The following is an 18,290-nucleotide window of genomic DNA, read 5'->3' on the forward strand; positions in this document are numbered from 1 at the left end:
TCCTAAAAAGTATTAGAAGAAGAAAAATGAAGGTGGCTTACATTTGTAATAAATATATAGGCATGAAAATTTTCTGGTAGGGACTCAAAAGTTACAATCTGAGTTTTGAAGAAGAAATTAGCAGTTATCATTAACATACCGATTTTCTGAATTGTCTGATCTTTAAATTAAAGACACAAAAAAGAGTTTCCTTTTCCCTGCTGTCTTTTGCACTGAAATGCAATACTGAAATGTATCAGACTGCTTCTCCTGCCTCAACTCACCACTATCAAAGATGTTCCAAAACTGGCACTTCTAAGCATTGTTATGCATGAGGGGGGGAAATGTCTGTTTTCTCCCTCCTGTTAACTGGCACTTATTTCAAATGTTGTATATCCCAGGGGAAACAGAAAGACTGTCTAAAATTTAGAATGGTTGGATTTACTATGACTGGCAATGCTTTCATGAACTCAGCACCTCCAGCTTGCTTTTAAGTGCAGCAATTAATGAGGCTTGTGGGACATCTACAGCTGGTAGGAAGCAGTATGTGCTGTACAGAGTTGGGTTGTTACCTACATATTTGCGGTCGGAGGTTACTTCCATTGGGAGATTTCCCACTGATTCAATAGCATGGAAACAAGCCATTTGTTAAAATGTCTGCCAACAGTGCCAGCTCTTTGTTCAGCCAGTCTAATACCAAACTCTCTCTAACTTGTTTTTTATATTGTCCCTGATGTCCTTGGAATGGCTTTCAACACTGTTTTTCAATGCTTCATCACCAGCTCTCTTCCCCCCAGCAGCTCATGATGCTCAGGGGGAAACATCATGAACTGCTCGGGCACAATGGAGGAGATAAAATTCCTCAGGATCTGCATCCCAGTGTTGGCCTGATTGTGCTGGCATCGGGGGAATGAACCAAAAACAGCAAGAAGAGGAAGAACTGACCTTTTTCCTTTTCCCAAGTGCTTTCCCCACTCTGTAGTGTAAACCAGTGGGCTCAAGCTGATGGAAGAGGCGCTGGGATATCATACCATATCATATCATACCATATCAAAGTAGAGCTACTAAAAATGGTTTATGGCCTTTTTTATACTTTTGCTCAGTCACTGTACGTCACCCTCTGGAGCAAGATAGGCTTCCCAGTAGTAGTCACAATCTGACATTTCCACAGCATTGGACACGCAAGAAACCTGAAGCAATATATTTTGGTTTCTGAGAGAAACCCAGCCAATGTGGTTCTAAAACTGGAATAACTATTACTATTACAAATACAGGAAAGGGAAAAATCTGGGCAACATCAAGTTGAAATTACCTTCAAGAGGAACCTTTGAATTTAGCACAACTTCAGCAAGCTACAGTTTTTGAGAGCTACATCAAATGGGGTGGTTTGGTGATAAAGAGAAGTGTAACTTGCCAACAAGTGGGTACCTGAGGGTAAACAGGATAGGAAGAGAGAGTTAATAGAAGTGTCAGGCAGTGGGGAGCAGACCCCTGGAGGCAGTGGAGGAGGTGTTGACAGCAGACGGGCAAAGCAGGGCATGTTCATGGTATTCACAAAGAATAATAAGGTTACATTTTCATCTGATTCTTGTGTACATGAAAATCTTGCACTTTTTCATTATGTTGAAATGCAAATGCCTTTTCTGGACACATATCAGTTGAAGTACATTGTATGTTTATTTGGCTTAAATCTGTTCCTTACCACTTGAGTTAAAACAATAGAAAGCACTCCAGCAAAATAACATTCATCCTCCCACAGACTTTGCATTAATTTAACAGCATCAGTTTTTGAACTGGTTTTATTAAACTGCAACTTCCTTGCACAGGCTAGGACTGGTTGCTGCAGAAGCAGAAACATGTTAGTATCTTTTGTGTCTTTTCTTGAACTTGTGAAAAGAAACCTTCTGATCATAGACTGGAGAGGTGGATTTAATGTGGGACTGGCAAATACTTTGCTTGATTTTCTCTAGGTCAAGCCCTGTAAAAAAAGCAGGTACCAAAGCATCAACAAAGACCAGACCTTTTCAGTAAGAAGAGTAAGAAGAATGGACTTTGTAATGAGGGGATAAGCAACTTAAATTAAATAGGAAGGACACTGTGGTCAGCCTCCAAACTCAATTCATCTATAAATGGAAAATTTGACCATCCCAGACCTATATTCCTATCCAGTTTTCTTGGTAGGCCTGGTTATCACAGGGACGAGATTTTCCTCTCTCATGTATGCAGACATGTAGGTTTTCTAAAGCTCATAATTTTAGAGAACAGACTGCTATTTTTCTTGCCAAGTGGATGCTCTTGTTCTTGTGGAAAAATATTTTCATGCTCCTTTTCAAGTTTCAGCAGTAAGCCGTGTGTAGCTTTGACAAGAAAAGGGATACTTCAAATGTCTTAAGAGTAGAGGAAATGATATGTTTTCCTTTTGTAAAACATGGAAGTGTTGAAAATATTTTTCTCATGTTTGAAAAACAGAACAAATGAAGCACACAGTAAAACCAATGAGTTCATCTTGATTAGGAACAACATGAAAAATACTACTGTGGAATCTCTACACTTCATCATCATGGCTAGGCTTCGCGAATGAAGATTTGGGAAGGGCTCTACCCACGTTTGTTGCAAGCGCAAGCGCGTTGGTGGCTAATCTGTACACTTACAGCTGAGTAAAAAAAAAATAAAAAATTGCTTTATAACCTGAACTCGTACAGAACAGGGGAGCCAGACTGTTGTAGCTGACACAGTTACTCGGGTTTTGTAAATATGAGAGCAGAACCTCATGTGGTCTTTCTGCCGTCACATGGCAGGACCCATGGGCAATATGAACATTTAGTGGGGATGCAGAAGGTCCAGTCATTCCCTCAGAAGTTCGCTTCATTGTCCTTCACTAGTCCATGGATCTGCAGTTATTTCACTGTATGCTCCAAGTATGCTCTGGGGTTGGTCAGATGGGCTCCTACACTCTCAGGATCAGTCATTTCCAGAAGTAATTCAGGACATGTAGGGAGGAGGCCATGAGCTGCAAATTGTTCTAGCGTGATGCTTCCAGCCATTGTCTTGTCTGAGGACTCTCGCTTCTCCTGTAACGAGAACATGTCTGTAACCCAAGGGTCTGGGAAAAGATGGTGGCCAGGTATGGGTTGCTGCAGAAGCGAGGAAAATTAGTTTGACCAGTGTATGCTCCCAACTGCCCCTGCAAACGGGATGTAACCTAGGAGACCAGATAAAGTGGCTTCTCCATGTCTGAAGTCTGTATATTTAGAAGGGACCTTGGTCCAATAGCATGGGCGTCATTTTATGATATCTTTCTAGAGGTATTATACCCTTCCCCAAAAAGAAGACAGGTAGTTTGTTGCCAGATATAGCTTCTTCTTCAAATGCTGCCTTAAGAAGAGCAGGACCATACTGCCCATTTTTTTTTCTCACAGATCCATTGTATTGATCTTGGCTTAGTCCCTTATCCACTACATTACAGATGCAAACTTCAACAGAGTACAGCAGTACAGAATGTTTCAACAAGTACTTGACCTATCCAAACTGTTACATGTTGGTTAATGCTGTGGCAGGATAGTCCCACATTGACCAGACCCAAGATCCAATCAAGCTATTAATCAAGCTATCAATCAAGATCAACTGCTGGAGCCAGGATGTTATCTTGGTGTTAACTATGCTAAAACCACCCTGGTTCATCAAACTTTGAACACACACCTTGCTTTTTGAAGTCTGATTTGACATATAAGCTGATAGCTGGCCTGTAAAGGTGTGACTGGCAATCAATCACTTTATACTATAAGAATTCCAGTCTCCTCTCATGCAGTCAGGTTCTTCTGACATAACCCTTCTTGGGGTGTGTGTGTGTGGAGATTCCTCCCTTGGCTGGGGACGCTCTCCAAGGTTACTCCTCAAGGCTGAGAGAAAGAGATCTCCCCACAAGCATTGGTATGGGTGAGTTACATCAGATCTCTCCTTAATAATTGTTTCTTTTTGCTAGCTTTAATATAACTGCTTCAATAATTGCTTTGTTACAGTGCACTATACTACTTTATGGTATATTACACTCTATTAGTAGATTTTTAGTGTTTATATTGTTTTAGTGTTTATGTTCTGTAGTAAATAGTTCTGATTAAGGTTTTTTGTCTGATCCTTTGTATAAAATAAATTATTCATTTTATATAAATATTCTCATTTTGCCATCATTAAAATCTGCGGGACAAAGTGGTTTAATACCTCTATAATTCTTTAAATTTAAACTGTTAACACAGGCCGAGGCTAAGATAGAATTCAGCCACACCTAAACCCTTCCCTGAGAAGGATGTTAGAAAGCAAGGGAGTCTTCCTGCACCTCGAGGCTCACTGGCAAGGCTTTGCTTTTTAAAACTTTGCCTAAGCCTTCCACTCTCCCATGACAAGTGCCTTGTCTCTCTGGGAAACAGAAAAGTGTCTTTCTTTGTAAGATTAAAAGGAGATACTGAATTACAAACAAAATACTTTTCCAGGTTCTTCTGTGGACTGATGGCAATAGAGAAGAATTGACTAATTCTGAATCAAAAAACAGTGGAAGTCAGGCACAAAATAATATAAATGAATGGTTTTACATGTAAGTAAAGCAGATGTGAGATGAAAATTTAAATTGAAAACTCTGGGAAGTTGGATGTTCTGACTCCCCATCCTTGCATGATTTATTAGTCCTGTCTGTCATTCTACTCATGTTCTTTTTTTGTTAAAGAAATTAAGTAGGGTAGGGGGGAAGGAAGCAGGAATTAAATTGTGGTACACAGCTATTTATTTAGCAGCTTAACTCCTAAAGTTTCCTGGGAAACAATCTGTAAGAGAGAGGTCTGATTTTGTTGCTTTTTAAGGTCAGGAGCAACACAGCTGAATTCTACAGTAAAGTGTAACAGTGTGACTCAGCCCTTCTCTTTATATTATCTAATCGGGACACATAGGACAAACTTTTTCCATAGGAAACTCATTTTTGTGCTCCACTGAAAACCAAACTAAACATCAGCCTGTCTTGTTTTGTAAACTGGCGGGCTGCAAGAGAGCCACATACCATGAACAGAAATGCAGGCGCTACCGGATACATCTTTGGGATTTGTGGTGTCTGGGAGAAAACAAACATCATAAACACAGAGAGAACTGTGCCTACGCACATCAGCAAGGTCTTAGTTAACCCAGGGATCGTTATGACATAGAAGTAAAAAACGTTAGAGCAGCTTTTTTTGAGGTGAGCCATTAATTCTTAACAGACATTAATACACGCAAACTGGAGTGTGTGTGGTGTGTGTTTGTTATTCTCAACATTCTCTGCAATGACATTGGAGTTTGCATTTTATCCTTTTGGTTGTATTTGCTCAGATTCTTATGTGTTGTTGCCATGCTCTGGTATCTGCACTATCCAGTCTGTTTTCTAACTAACTTATCACGACTGGACTAGACACCACCCTGCTGCTTTCTTTTTTTCAAAAGTCTTTTTAAATTATCTCTTCCCAGACAGTTTCTTACTGACGTCCAATGTCTAGACTACTTTGTTTATCATGAGGGGAAAAAAGGCAGATTCATCACAGGATTTTTTTTGCTTTTGGTACTGCTACAGTAAGTTAATTTTTACAATACTGTGACCAGAAAACAGTGAAATGTTCCAAACCAAAACCTGAAGTGTAATCCACACAATTTAAAAGTGAACCTTGTAAATCTTCAAATTGTGTCTCTTGCCCTAGAAAAGGAAAAAAAATTTGATTGTGAGAATTTTGTTTTCCCAGTTATTGGCACCTTGTGAAACTTCTTTTAGAGCTATTTTTGGGGACTAGAACTGAATCCATGAGGGCTCCTTCAGAACATTGTGTTTCACACACTTTTCCATATTATCTAGGCATCTGTTATGGTAAAGTGTTTATCTGAAAATGACCATGTAATGGTTTTGAGGGCATAGAGAATGTAAGGTTTTTCCCACGTATGTGTTCTCAGCCTGAGGAATGCAGAAGTAAAATACTTTTTTTGAGTTAAGACTTCAGCTGAACAGGCAGAAGTCACCTTTTTTAAATTCAGAATAACATTACCAGTACATAGGCGTTGGGATTGCATAAAAAATTAAGTTCCCACTTCAGGTTTGGAATACAATGCCTCGCATAGTAGCTTCCCTCCATCTGTTTTGCATATAATGAAGGCTTTCATGTATTTTCTTCCTCTTTCTCAGTCATTTATTTGGTACTTAATGATTCAGAAAAACTTCTGCACTTACTATGATTCTGGTGACAAATGGAGGGTTAGCTTAAGTGCTTACACACTCTTTTTTTTTTTTAACAGACCTTCCCTCTGAGTGATGCAGTTAGAGAGAGAAAAAAAAAGTAGAGTACTTTATTTTCTCTTCACATGGACTCGTACTTCCGGTTATGACATAAAGAGAATCTACTGAGATACTGAAGTTATATATTGCCTCTATACCCAAACAGAATGAAAGCCCCAATGTATTTATATGAAAGCTGCGTTGTATTAAGCACTTGCCAAACAGTGCCTAAAACAGAAAAAAAAGAAAGATGAAGAAGGCCCTTTGCTAAGGAGCTTAAAATGTAATTGTGTGACTAACTGGTGTGCAAGGTATGCCTCACTGCTCTGTCAGGTGCACCCCTAAGTTTTAGGTAATGATAGGCTTGGTTTAAGACACAGTGGTGTTATACGTTGGCAAATGGGGGTAGATGTGTGATGAAAAATTACCCACGCATAGGTGTGTTTGAGCTGAGAAAATGTTGAGAACAACTTGTCTGGTTAATGCAAGACGTGGTGAGTGGCTCTAACAAAAAGAAGCTGCCTGACACATGCTCTCTGAGTCTGACAGAGAAGGGTTTGTTTTCCTTGTATTATAGAGCGAGGTCTGGTGTGTAGAGATGTATGAAGAGATGGACTTAGCTGAAGTGGTTTTATGAAGTGCCAGTTCTGAATCCTCTGGAGGGAACAAGGACTCTGCATAGTAGTGTGTTGTACTCCCAGACCTTTCTCCATGCAAATTTGGCTTCGAGTGAAAGTGGACCATCAGAATAGTTGCAGAGGAATCTCAGACAATATCATGGATAGCAGACAGAGAAAAGACAGGATCTAGATCTTTTGTACAGGAAAAAAAGTCAAGTGTTGAAAATAGCCTGAAAGGGCCTGCATGCAAGAAAAAGGGGAGGATTCCCTAGGCACACATATGGGTGGGAGAGAAAATGGGCGTGCTGCTGGTGGCAACCGAAGGTGGAAAGGAGTAGGGAGAGTCTAGGAAGGCAGGCATAAATTAATGCATTAAAGAAGAGTTCTAGAGAGTTCTAGAGAGAAGGTTTCAGAGTTATCAAAGAGTGCAAGGACTTGATTATATGTTTCTTTTGAAGATGAAATTATTAATGAAGACAGATCGTATATCAAATAGTTCTAAACAAAGAGCTCAGGGTTTTCTGGAAATTACAGTGGGTATGTCTGTAGTGCTCTGTGGCAAATACTTTATCTAGCATCGAACAAAGTAATTATTCTATGAAAAGATACCAGGGGCATAATCAGTGAAGAATGCTCCTGTTTGACATAGTTTTCATCAATCATTAGTCAGCCTTTCTTCTTTCCAGTTTTGTTTTCTTCTGTTTTTGCCTTGCTCAGCTCCAGGCCTTTATTCAGGGTGGTGCAGTTGCACTGGTGCCCCAGCAGAAGTTTATGTGTTGAGGAAAGGAGTTTCCTGAACTGCATCTGCCATAAACATTCCAACTAAACACTACCATCTGGAAGGGCTCCAAAACAGAGACCCTGAAAAACACAGCCCAGCTGGTCTGAGAGATAATAGCCAAATGAGTATAGCTGTCTGCAAGAAATCACGCACAGGGTTTTGGCTTTGACCCTTCTGTCCTTGTATAGTTTGAAATGTGAATTAAATTCATTAGGCTGTTTTTGCCATGCTAATGAAATGGTCTTGCTCAAAGACTAATGGAGACAAGAAATCTGTATGTAATGGCCAGGGAGGTCCTGGATTGTGGCATGGGTTACTGTCTACTCCGTTGCAACTATGACCGCATATCGGCATATAATGTTTCTTTCTATTAATTGTATTCTTAATGATTGATGTACAGCCGATACATAGTGTTGACACTCAAGAATAGATGTTTTTCTTTCTAGGAACTTTGCTTCTTTTCCTTGCAAAGTCAATCAACCAGTTTTCCCGGAGGCAGGGTGACTGCAGGTGTGTGATCATGCAGCATGATGTGGGAGCGTTTCTCTTAACTAGTTTGAGATAGTGGGTGGCTATAATCAAACTCTTCTGGTACAGTGAACTTGAGTACTGCATTGATTACATAGGCAGGACTAGGTTTATACTGTAGGTTCTGGCTCAGACGAAGTTGACAGAAATGAAGTAATTGTTAACATTTAAGTTAGTGAGTGAGATGAGAAGGATTTTATGTGTTTTGTAAGTACAATTCACATCCAGTGGAAATATTCTGCAGACACAACAGATTTTTTTGTAGTCCTGTGCTGAAGTCAGGCGTAGCTCTTTTTATTAGGAAAAGGATTGAAAATGTTCCCCCTGAGATGCAGAATGCTTTCCAGAGTTCCCAAATAAATAAGAAACAAAGTCAGTGCAGTAACCACTGAAGAGACACAGGATGCTGCTCACCAACAGCCTGGCCGCTCTTGAGAACCTAGTGAAACGGTTTCATATGGCTAGTCCTTCTTTCCCATTGACAGTTTAAGACCTAGTCCCTATAAATGCAAAATTAAACACCATTTCTGCTCACAGCACATTATTTTAATACCTCTACTGTGAACTTTCCTAAATTTCCTTGTGTTGCTTTTTCCTATCAGAATCTGAATCCCCCATCTTTGATTATCATTTTAACTCATTAAAAAGGGAAGATTGCCTCTATCTCTCCCTCGTGGAGACAGTGATAGAGCACATTCAGTGTACACTCAGTTTGTGGCCCTTTAAGCATTACATTGTGGCTGTTCAAGGGAGAGCATTTAGAGGAGAAAATGTGAATCTGATTAGGTATAAAAGATGTGCTCTGCTTTCTTTTAAAAATAAAAGCAGACCTATAGCAATAGAAGCAGCAAAAGAAACAACCTTCCCACAGCACTTCTCTTGGTTTCTAGCCAGAGCTGCTCCCTCCACTTGGTTTTGATTACTTTGAACTGGGATTACAGCCGGTGGGTATGAGGGCGCTAGCGTGATCCTTAGGAACACTCACGTCTGTTTTTTACTTTCTGATGATTTCATTATGAATAATGAGATTTTGGATCCTTGCTTCTCACCAAAACCAAGAAGTCCTTAAGCCAGAAGAAAAACTGAGCCCTGCCCGGTAAAATCCCCGTCCCTGTGCCCCGTTTCCTCAACTCCTGGGAATGAGCGAGGGGGTGTTGGACGGCCGCCCACGACACTGGTGCCGCGCTCCTTCCTTGGCACTGAGGAGGCTCTGGCAGAGGAAAACGAAGGATCCAGCGGCTGCGGGCAGACCAGCGCCTTCCTTCGCCTCTTCCCTGATGCGGCGAAGGAGAGAGCCGACGGCCTCCCTCCCTCCCTCCCGCTGCCGCCGTGCCCACCAAGGCGGTGGGCGAGGAGGCGGACGTGGTCTGTGGGCGGACGGAGGCCCGGGGCAGCCGTGACTCCGGAAGAGCGGAGCCCACCTGAGTTAGGCGGACCGGGGGGTGGTTTCGAGAGAATCCAGAGGCTTGGCTGCCTCCGACCGCGTTCTGCCCGCGCGGGCGTGATCCCGGTTCCCCGTTTCACAAAGCACCGCCTGCGTGCCCAGACTCACGGGGGGAACCAGCATCTCTGCTGCGATTCCTCGTGGAAAACCGACGGGCTCTCGGAAGCCAGGATTTCCGCGCCAGGAGGAGCTGGATAACCCCCGAGCAACACCCCCGAGCCCCGGGCGGGAACGGCAGCGCTGGGAGCGCTGGGAGGCGCTGGGCCCGGCCCGGCGTGTCACCGCCCACAGGCCCGCTCTCATTGGCTGAGGGCACTGCCCATCCTCCCGAGCAGCCAATCAGGGTCCCCCCGCGCCGCGGGGACGCCGCGGCCGCAATAAGACGCGCGGTCCGTCTCGCTGTCGGCTGGGTGGCAGTGGCTTCGGCGGTCGTTTTTAGGCGGCTCGGGTTTAGCCCGATAAGTCTCTGGAGCCGGGGACGAGCGCGGTGAGAGGCCGTGGGGGAGGGGGTGCAAGGGCCCTGGGCTCGGGGAGGCTCCCTGCGGGGGCGGCTGGGGGGGTGGCTCTCTCGGAGGGGTTGTCCCGGCTCTCCGGCGAGGGGACCCCTGGGCAGGCAGTGGCTTCCTGAGGGGGCCGCGGCGGTGAGGAGCCTCGTGTGTGCGTGTTGATGTGTTCGTGTGCGAGTCGTTCCTCGCCCTGGCGGCCGCCTGTGTTGGCGTGTGTCCGGGAGGTGCTGCCCTACTTCTGGGTGAGCCTGTCCGTGCTTGGGGAAGGCCGAGGGACGCAGGTGCACCGTATAAAAGGGGCCTTATAAAAGGGTTAGAGCAGGAGCCCTGGAAGTTCTGGTAGTTAGACCTTAAAACTGTGCCTGGCCAAAAGCTCTGCCGGTGTAAGATGTTACGTTGAGCAGTGTGCGCTGCTGTCCTGTGCTCATGTCTCTGTTCTATCGTCGAATGGTCTGCGTTGGAAGGGACCTTAAAGATCATCTTGTTCCAATCCCCCTCCAACTAGACCAGGTTGTTCAGAGCTCCAACCAACCTGGTCTTGAACATCTCCAGGGGTGGGGCATCCACAGGTTCTCTGGGCAACCTATTCCACTACCTCTGTGCTGGGTCTAGGTCTGCTGTCTGTGTCCTCCTTGCTATCTCAGGGATTTCGGTAGATTTCTGCACACTAGAGCTGTGGTAATTGCAGTCCAAACAAATTTGGGGGAGGAAATGATATCCTGGGGCATCTGGGAGGCAAGAAACCTTCCCTTGTTGGAAATGCAGGAACTGTGTGTTCACATCTTTTTGGGAGAAGAAATTTGGTAGCTTTCCCAACGCATGCAAGAGGCTTGTGTTCTATTTTCTTACAGCTCTGAGAGGAAATGATGGTTGGCATAGCCATTTGCAGTTGTGATCCCTTTCTGTGAGTGCTCAGTGTTTATTCTTTCTCTGCAGGTAATGAGACAGGAGTGTGTGGTGGCCTCTATATAAAGCAGCTCTTAAGTCTCTGTGGTGGGATTTGTGTAGACTATTCCTTTGCCATAGCAAAGGTGAGTAGTATTATTTCCATGTGTTGCTCTAAGGCTTTCTAGCTTAAATGCTTCCATAAGCAGACTGATATTTAAAACAACTTTGTGACTGCCAGTCCTTTCTAAATTTGTTGGATGATATGTTTTATGTGGGTGAACTGGAGTTCATGGTCCCCAGATGATATTAGGTCTTTGTATAACTATTTTTTTAAATATTTGTTAAGTTTTTTATTGTTTTGGCCAAAAGTACCAACCAGACTTGTGCACCTCCTCTAATGTTGGGTCTTGGTCTTTTGTTTAGGTCTTAATTTGATTTTGTAAAATATGCAGTCTGTTCCTGTAGATAATACCTCATTGTTCAGACTAATTGTTTGTATCTGCAGAGATAGAGTTTTCTCTGGGGCTACTTATGTGTAGTAGTTCATGCTATGGACACCTGCAATTTTTTAATTGTATCTCAGGGATGTTGGAGAAAGCATTTACATCTAAAGTCAAAGTGGTCTATCTCACACTTGTTTTTGTTATAAACCTGGGATCTTAAAGGGTGTAGTTTAGTGTTGTGTGTGATGTGACATGACACCTGAATCCTAGCAATAGTTGATTTCTTTGCTTAATGTGCAGTTGATTGTTGTGAGTGGAAAAAATGGGCCGTGCAGGGGGTTTTGTTGAGATGTTCTGTGCCATACACAGATTGTGCCCTCTCCCCTTCGCATGAAATAAGACTTTTCTTTGTATTTATCAACTGTCTGTTATGCATCAGACAATATGTTCTGATATTCTGCAAAAATCTCAGTCCTCAAAGGCTTTTTGATCCTGAAGATGTCCCATTAGGCAGAAGTTAAAGCTGGGGAGATTTTGCTTAGTGTCCTTCTGTGAGATTAAAGGACAACTAAGGTGCTGTTACAGTCAAGATTAAATTACTGGGTCTGTTAATGCATTCAGCTTTTCTAGACACTTTTTGAAAGTCTGGTAACAATGAGCTCTAATATTGTGCTGGGTGTTTCTCAAAACCCAGCGTGCATGGGCCTATCCCATCCTGCTGACCTAATTCAGGGTCGCAGTGGGCCTGGATTTGAGACGCTTGGAGTGTAATTGAAGCAGCTAATTTGAGATGATGGGAGCTCCCTTAAGTGTGTCTCTTATGGATTTCTAGTCCAAAGTTGGATGTGCAGAAATTGGACCTCAGCCTTCCATTGCCCATGGTTTTGAGAGCTCTTAATATTCATTTGAGTATACAGCAGTGCTCCCAGTGTGTAGAGTTGTATTTTTATATTTTTCTCCCCTGCTTTGTCCATTACAGTCTAGCCTTTTTCTCAGGTCAGAGTGATCAGGTGGGGCTTTCAGAGTTGCAGTGCTGTGTTAGATGGACCTTTCTGGCATTGCATAATCTGCTTAGAAGATCTTTGACCACCTTGCAGACCCTTTTGACCAGTGGTCAAAATGTATCTCCCATTGAAGACAATCCAGGGGTAATGTTGCTTGGTCAGCAAGAGCAGAGAAAGGTACTGTTTGACCTTATGAATGCGTAGCTCTTATTTAATAAGGGCAACAAACAGGCCTTTTGTGCCCACTGCAAAAGTAAAAACAATCCTGGTGCATGAGAAACTGGCATTGTACATCACAGGCAGAAGAGGAATAACGTATTTGAAAGTCAGGAAGGGGATGGAATAATTTGTGAGGTCATTTCTGGATTCAGTGGCATGAGGACTTGCTAGCTGTACAGTGCATCCCAGAGTGTATGTGTTGTCACACTTGAGTGTGGAGGAATGATGGAGGAGGTGGCCTGCAGAAAAATCAACCAGAGACTGGAATAATTAGCAGGACAGGATGGGGTCATGAGGAAACATATTATGCAGAGCATAATTATGGTGACATCTCCTTTGAGAAAAAAACCTGATAAGGTTCTGTATGTTGCCAGTTCCAGTTCTGTGGTCCTGCTCTCCAGCTCCTCTGGCTGAGGGCCACAGCTGCTGTCTGTGCCTGCATTCCCTCAGAGCCAGTGTGGATCTGGGAAACCCTTGTGTGCTTGAGCTCCACATGATACTTCTGAGTTCACTGGTGAGAGTGAGATCTGCTTCTCTGGGAGCCTGTGATACTGAGTCAGGCTCTCTTAAAGCACTTGAGGGAAACCTGTAGACTGGAACAGCTTGTACAAATCTGCTCCGAATTAATTGGTTAAGTGGGCTAGTTGCAACAAGCTGGGTGGAGAATGGTGCTTCTCTTCCTACACAAGAGTGGGAGGAATTCAAAACCAGAAGACGTAAAACGTAAAAACATACTCAGCAGACACTTGATTCTTTGGTTGTTCTTATTCTGATAGTTGTTTACTTTTTGCTGACATATTGTGCATTATCTGTGGGATGTTTGATATATCTATCTCATGTTTTTGTCCAGATGCATCGTTATTAGATGCCAGATCAAGTTGCCAGCTGTGCTAAGCTGCAATCAAAATGTCTAAGTATAGGCTTGTTCTCTTAAGACATGGGGAAGGAGCCTGGACCAAGGAGAATCGCTTCTGCAGCTGGGTGGACCAGAAGCTGAGCAGCGATGGGATAAAGGAAGCTCAGAACTGTGGCAAACACCTTAAAGCGCTGGGCTTTGAGTTTGACCTTGTCTTCACCTCTGTACTGAGCCGCTCCATCCAGACTGCATGGCTGATCCTGGAAGAGATGGGCCAAGAGTGGGTCCCCATTCAGAGTTCCTGGCGGCTGAATGAGCGTCACTATGGTGCACTGATCGGGCTCAACAGAGCAGAAATGGCTCTGAATCACGGGGAGGAGCAAGTAAAAATATGGAGGAGAAGCTATGATGTTACCCCACCTCCCATATCTGAATCTCACCCTTACTACGAAGAGATATACAATGATCGCCGCTATAAATGCAGTGATGTCTCTCAGGAAAATCTCCCAAAAGCTGAAAGTCTAAAAGATGTGCTTGATAGACTGCTTCCCTATTGGAATGAAAAGATTGTGCCAGAACTAAAAAGTGGCAAAATGATTCTTATCTCTGCTCATGGTAACAGCAGCAGGGCATTGCTGAAACATGTTGAAGGTAAGGGTCTCTTTTTTGGTCTTCCCTCTCTTTCTTACTAAATGACTTGGAGTTTTATATCTTGTTCTGTAATGTATCTGGGCCAGGATGTAATGTTTCTGATCTCCAAGGAGAAAATAAAAAGTTGATCAGGAGTCAAACTGAGGCATGTGGAAGCAGGGAGAGTTAGTTAGGTTAATGTATTTAAGAAAAGGGCCAGATGCTTTCTTCTTGTTTCTCATTGTTCATTTAAAACTACTGTATTCAAACTAATTTTGTGGTTGGTCCAGATAGACAAAAACTCTTCAGGCTTAATTATTTTTGGATTTATTCAGCTGTTTTGTCAGGTTTGAAATCATCATCAGTGATGATGTTCATTAAACAAGGATTGCTGTAACACAGTAGAATAAAAGTGCTTGACTTGGGTTGTGGAAGATGTTCTTTAGTACTACTGTGGTGGGTCACTTTTGAGATTTCATTCCTCATAATTTTTTACTTAAAAGCTGTGTACCAGAGAGTTTTGTAGAGAGTAGGTACTTGCAAAAGCTTATGCAAATACTGTGTTTTTTCCCAATATAGAAAATGCATACTGGTAAACAGCCAAGTTGGTAGCTTAGTGTAAGGTTGCTTATTCATGTTTGCATTGGGAGATACCATTAAAGGCCATCTGCTCCAACCCCCCTTGCAATAAGCAGGTACATCTTTGACTAGATCAAGTCGGTCAGAGCCCTGTTCCACAGGGATGGAGCATCTACTACCTCTCTGGTGAACATGTTCCAGTGTTTTACCAGCCTCATCATAAAATTTTTCTTCCTTATATCTAGTCTGAATCTACCCTCTTTTATTTTGAAATCATTACCGTTTGTCCTATTGCAACAGGCCCTGCTAAAAAGTCTGTACCCATCTTTCTTAGAGGCCCTTGGGAGCCTTCTCTGCCTTCTCTTCTCCAAGCTTAACAAGCCCAAGTCTCTCAGCCTTTCCACACAGGAGATGTGCTCCATGCCTCTGATCATCCTTGTGGCCCACCACTGGTCCTGCTCCAACAGATCCATGTCTTACTTGTGCTGAAGATCCCAGAGCTGGGCTTGGAAAGGACTTATTTGGGACTTGACTTAAAGATAAAGCACATCCTTTGAATTGTTAGATTCTTCCTCCCTCCTTCCTTCTTTCATCTCATGGCTTCCAGGTCATCCTAATCTGGAAGATGGAATATATTAATTTCTTTGTGGGGAGAGTAGATTAATTTATTTAATTTAAGTTTAATGATTATATATGTGTTAATACAGCCTACTGGAGTTGTAGTTGCAAGTATGCACAGACTGGATTGTGTCCACTCAATTTTTTTTTTTTTTTTTAGTTATGAAAAACTAACTTTTTTAGTTATGTGCCCCTATGGCTCTGACTGCTGAGTACCTTTTGCATTTGGCCATGTTGAAACAGTGAAGACAGCTGATGCTTTAGCAGAAATCAGACACTTGAGAAATGAGGATGCACAGGTGGCTTCTGGAACTAGAAAGGCTGTGAATCCTGGGGTCCAGGATGAAGGAGGAAAGCTGGTTCAGTCGGTTCTGCCGATGTTCTCAGAGGTGGTTGTTCTCAGAGGTGGTTGTCCACACTGTGTGAAATGATAAAAATTACAAAGGAAGAAGGGAGAGGCGGAACTGCAACCACAGTGTCTCCCCTGCACCCCAAGAAGTGAACCAGTTCCATGAAACCATAATGGACAAGCCCTTTGGGGGTGAAATGCTGACAGGTGACCATGGCTTCAGCAGAGCCCTTGGGCCACATTCTGTGCAGGCTTGCACTGAGGCTGAAGCTGACGGCACCAGGGATGGGTAAAGGTTCCTTTGGAGTTAGTATGGACTCTTTGCTGCATGAAGATCAGAGAGAAACAATGATGCAAACTTTTCTTTGGGACAGTTGTTAACCTTTTCCAGGACTGCCCACACTCAGCCAAAGCTAGGTTTTGTCTGTCTTAGAGTGCTTGACCCTCTCAGCATATGCTTACAGAGGGAAATGTGAGGAATCCTTGGCAGAGGATCTTCTTCTGTTGACTAAGGACTGTCCATCAGCTGCCCCACAGAAGCAATTGCCAGATACCTGCTGGCTCTCCTGCTGTTTATGTAGTGGAGATTGGATTGCTGAAGAACTGGCCTGAAGGGTAGCATGAACAGAGACCCCTGTTATTTCAACCTGCTTATTTTTTAATTATTATTATTATTATTATTATTTTTAATTTTATTTTTTCTTTAAGAGCTCCTTAGCTGGGTCTAGGAGTTCCTTCTCTGCATTGCTGGCTTTCTCTCCCTCTCCCTCCTGAAAGGTTGTGAGTTGCTTTGGAGTCTTGCTGGAGTTGGACCTGATTCAAGACTGCTTGAAGTTTTGCAATCTACTGTATTTATAGCACCCAATGTGAGATGTACTTTGTTTTTGTGATTTTTTTTTTTTATAAGCTTAGTGTATCCTGTACTTCAGTGGAATTTTCTAGGCCCCTCTAGCTTAGTTGGAACCATTTTTTTTCCTCTTTTTTTTTTTTTGGCATTTTGAAAACTGGGCTTCAAATGCCTCAAGCAGCAATCCTTCATGACTACATGACTACTTGAATGACTTAGTCATAGAGTTAACTTTTAAGTTTCTAAACTACATCTTCCAAGATTAAATGGCAGTAAATATGAATGTTTTCATTCAGTTTGGTCTGATGAAACAATTCTAAGTGTTTCACTCTGAATTTTATTTTAGTTTTTCTAAAAGACTTAAGTGTATCCTTGAAGGTATTATTTCAAGGAGGTATTTTTTTGGAACAGGCCTGTGATTCTCCAAAACTGGTGAAGAGCTGGAAATGTAGTTCTGCTTGCATGCAATCATCAGAACAGAGTATTGTACTAACAACAGGTTTGGATTTTGGTCTTGTTTTCTCAGTGCACAGAGGAGGGGACATCATTAAGGTGTATGAAATGCCTGTAGGATTTGCCATGCTAAATACTCATCCTAGATGCACAGGATATATTTACAGCTGATTTGCTCAATTCTTTGGAGAAATAGTTTTCTCTTTATCTAATAACTTGTGTTTCAGATTGAAAACCTTTTAGCAGTGTCCCATTGTGAAGACATTAGTGTAATACTTTTGACCACCTAGCCCTGTTTGTATTGAAGTACTAATTGGGAGACCAAGTCCAATGGACTGATTTATCAGGTGACTTGCAGAAGGATTAGTGAGCTGTCTCAACTTTTCTTTCCTCCCAACCATTTGACCCTGAGGACTGGTCTCAAGTACTTCAAGACATGGTCCTGTGGAAGGCTTGATTCTCAAGTTTCCGACCTGTTGAAAGGTTGTCATCTCTTAGATATGGTGTGATGCTCACTGAGCCTTGCCATGCTCAAGGTTGAAAACAGAGGAGAGGAGTTACCTGGTCTCTTGAAGATGCAGATGTTGCAGTCACTGGGCTTAACTAGCTGTCACAGAGCTGGGACAGATCTCTGGAACTGACTGGGCTTGCAGGTAGAATGTGGTGACTGTGAAGGCCTCATGCTGGTTTTGCCAGCCTATGAGCAGGGAGAGCAATGCCCTCAGGATTTTACTTTCTTGCAGTACTCTAAGTGTGATACAGTCACAGTATTCTAGTAGTTTACATGCTGGAGCTACACATGGTGTGACCTGGTATGGATTGTGTGTTGAGGGCTTCTTAACAAGATTACTGCTGCTTGACCTTCTTAAGGAAATACTGCTTATGTGCCTGTGGTGTCTGAGTGCAGTTACAGAAAACAGCTTGAGATCTAACAATTCAGTGCTGTTGAAATGAGATGGTCTTGCTCTCCCTGTCGTTCACCCCAGTCTTTGCTGTGTGCTTCTGCTGCTTATTTCTCGTGAGCTTGTTGAGCCTTATTGCAAGTTAACTTGGCCTGTATTTTGGCCACTGCTGAGCAGTGCTCCCAGAGCATCAAGGCTGTCTCTCCAACATTGTCCCCCAGTAGGCTGGGGCTGGGCAAGTTTTTGGGAGGGGATGCAGCCAGGAGAACTGACCCAGTCTGAACTTTGGGTATTCCTAACCATAGGATGTGCTCAGCAGTAAAAGCTTAGAAAAAGGAAGAGGGGCATTTATAATGACACTGTAGCA

At 43.0% G+C, this 18,290-nt stretch overlaps 2 protein-coding genes across 4 annotated transcripts in view; one reads left to right on the forward strand and one right to left on the reverse strand.

The window, feature by feature from the left end:
* The window catches only part of BPGM (bisphosphoglycerate mutase), a 38,133-nt gene that overhangs the window by 12,762 nt on the left and 7,081 nt on the right, over nucleotides 1-18,290 (forward strand). Inside the window, exons 1-3 of one of the 3 annotated variants that reach the window (XM_027699751.1) lie at nucleotides 9,986-10,116; nucleotides 11,072-11,166; nucleotides 13,540-14,196. In XM_027699751.1, the coding sequence (XP_027555552.1) occupies nucleotides 13,596-14,196 (601 nt within the window). In that variant the 5' untranslated portion in view covers nucleotides 9,986-10,116; nucleotides 11,072-11,166; nucleotides 13,540-13,595. Of the gene's footprint in view, nucleotides 1-9,985; nucleotides 10,117-11,071; nucleotides 11,167-13,182; nucleotides 13,204-13,539; nucleotides 14,197-18,290 lie in introns of those variants that run through there. The other 2 variants (XM_027699752.1, XM_027699753.1) reach the window with 2 other exon arrangements.
* The window catches only part of LOC113975574 (aldo-keto reductase family 1 member B10-like), a 307,380-nt gene that overhangs the window by 9,951 nt on the left and 279,139 nt on the right, over nucleotides 1-18,290 (reverse strand). The gene's annotated exons all lie outside the window — the stretch shown is intronic.

Source organism: Neopelma chrysocephalum, unplaced genomic scaffold, assembly GCF_003984885.1.
Source record: "Neopelma chrysocephalum unplaced genomic scaffold, ASM398488v2 Primary Assembly neopelma1_139, whole genome shotgun sequence".
NCBI lineage: Eukaryota > Metazoa > Chordata > Aves > Passeriformes > Pipridae > Neopelma > Neopelma chrysocephalum.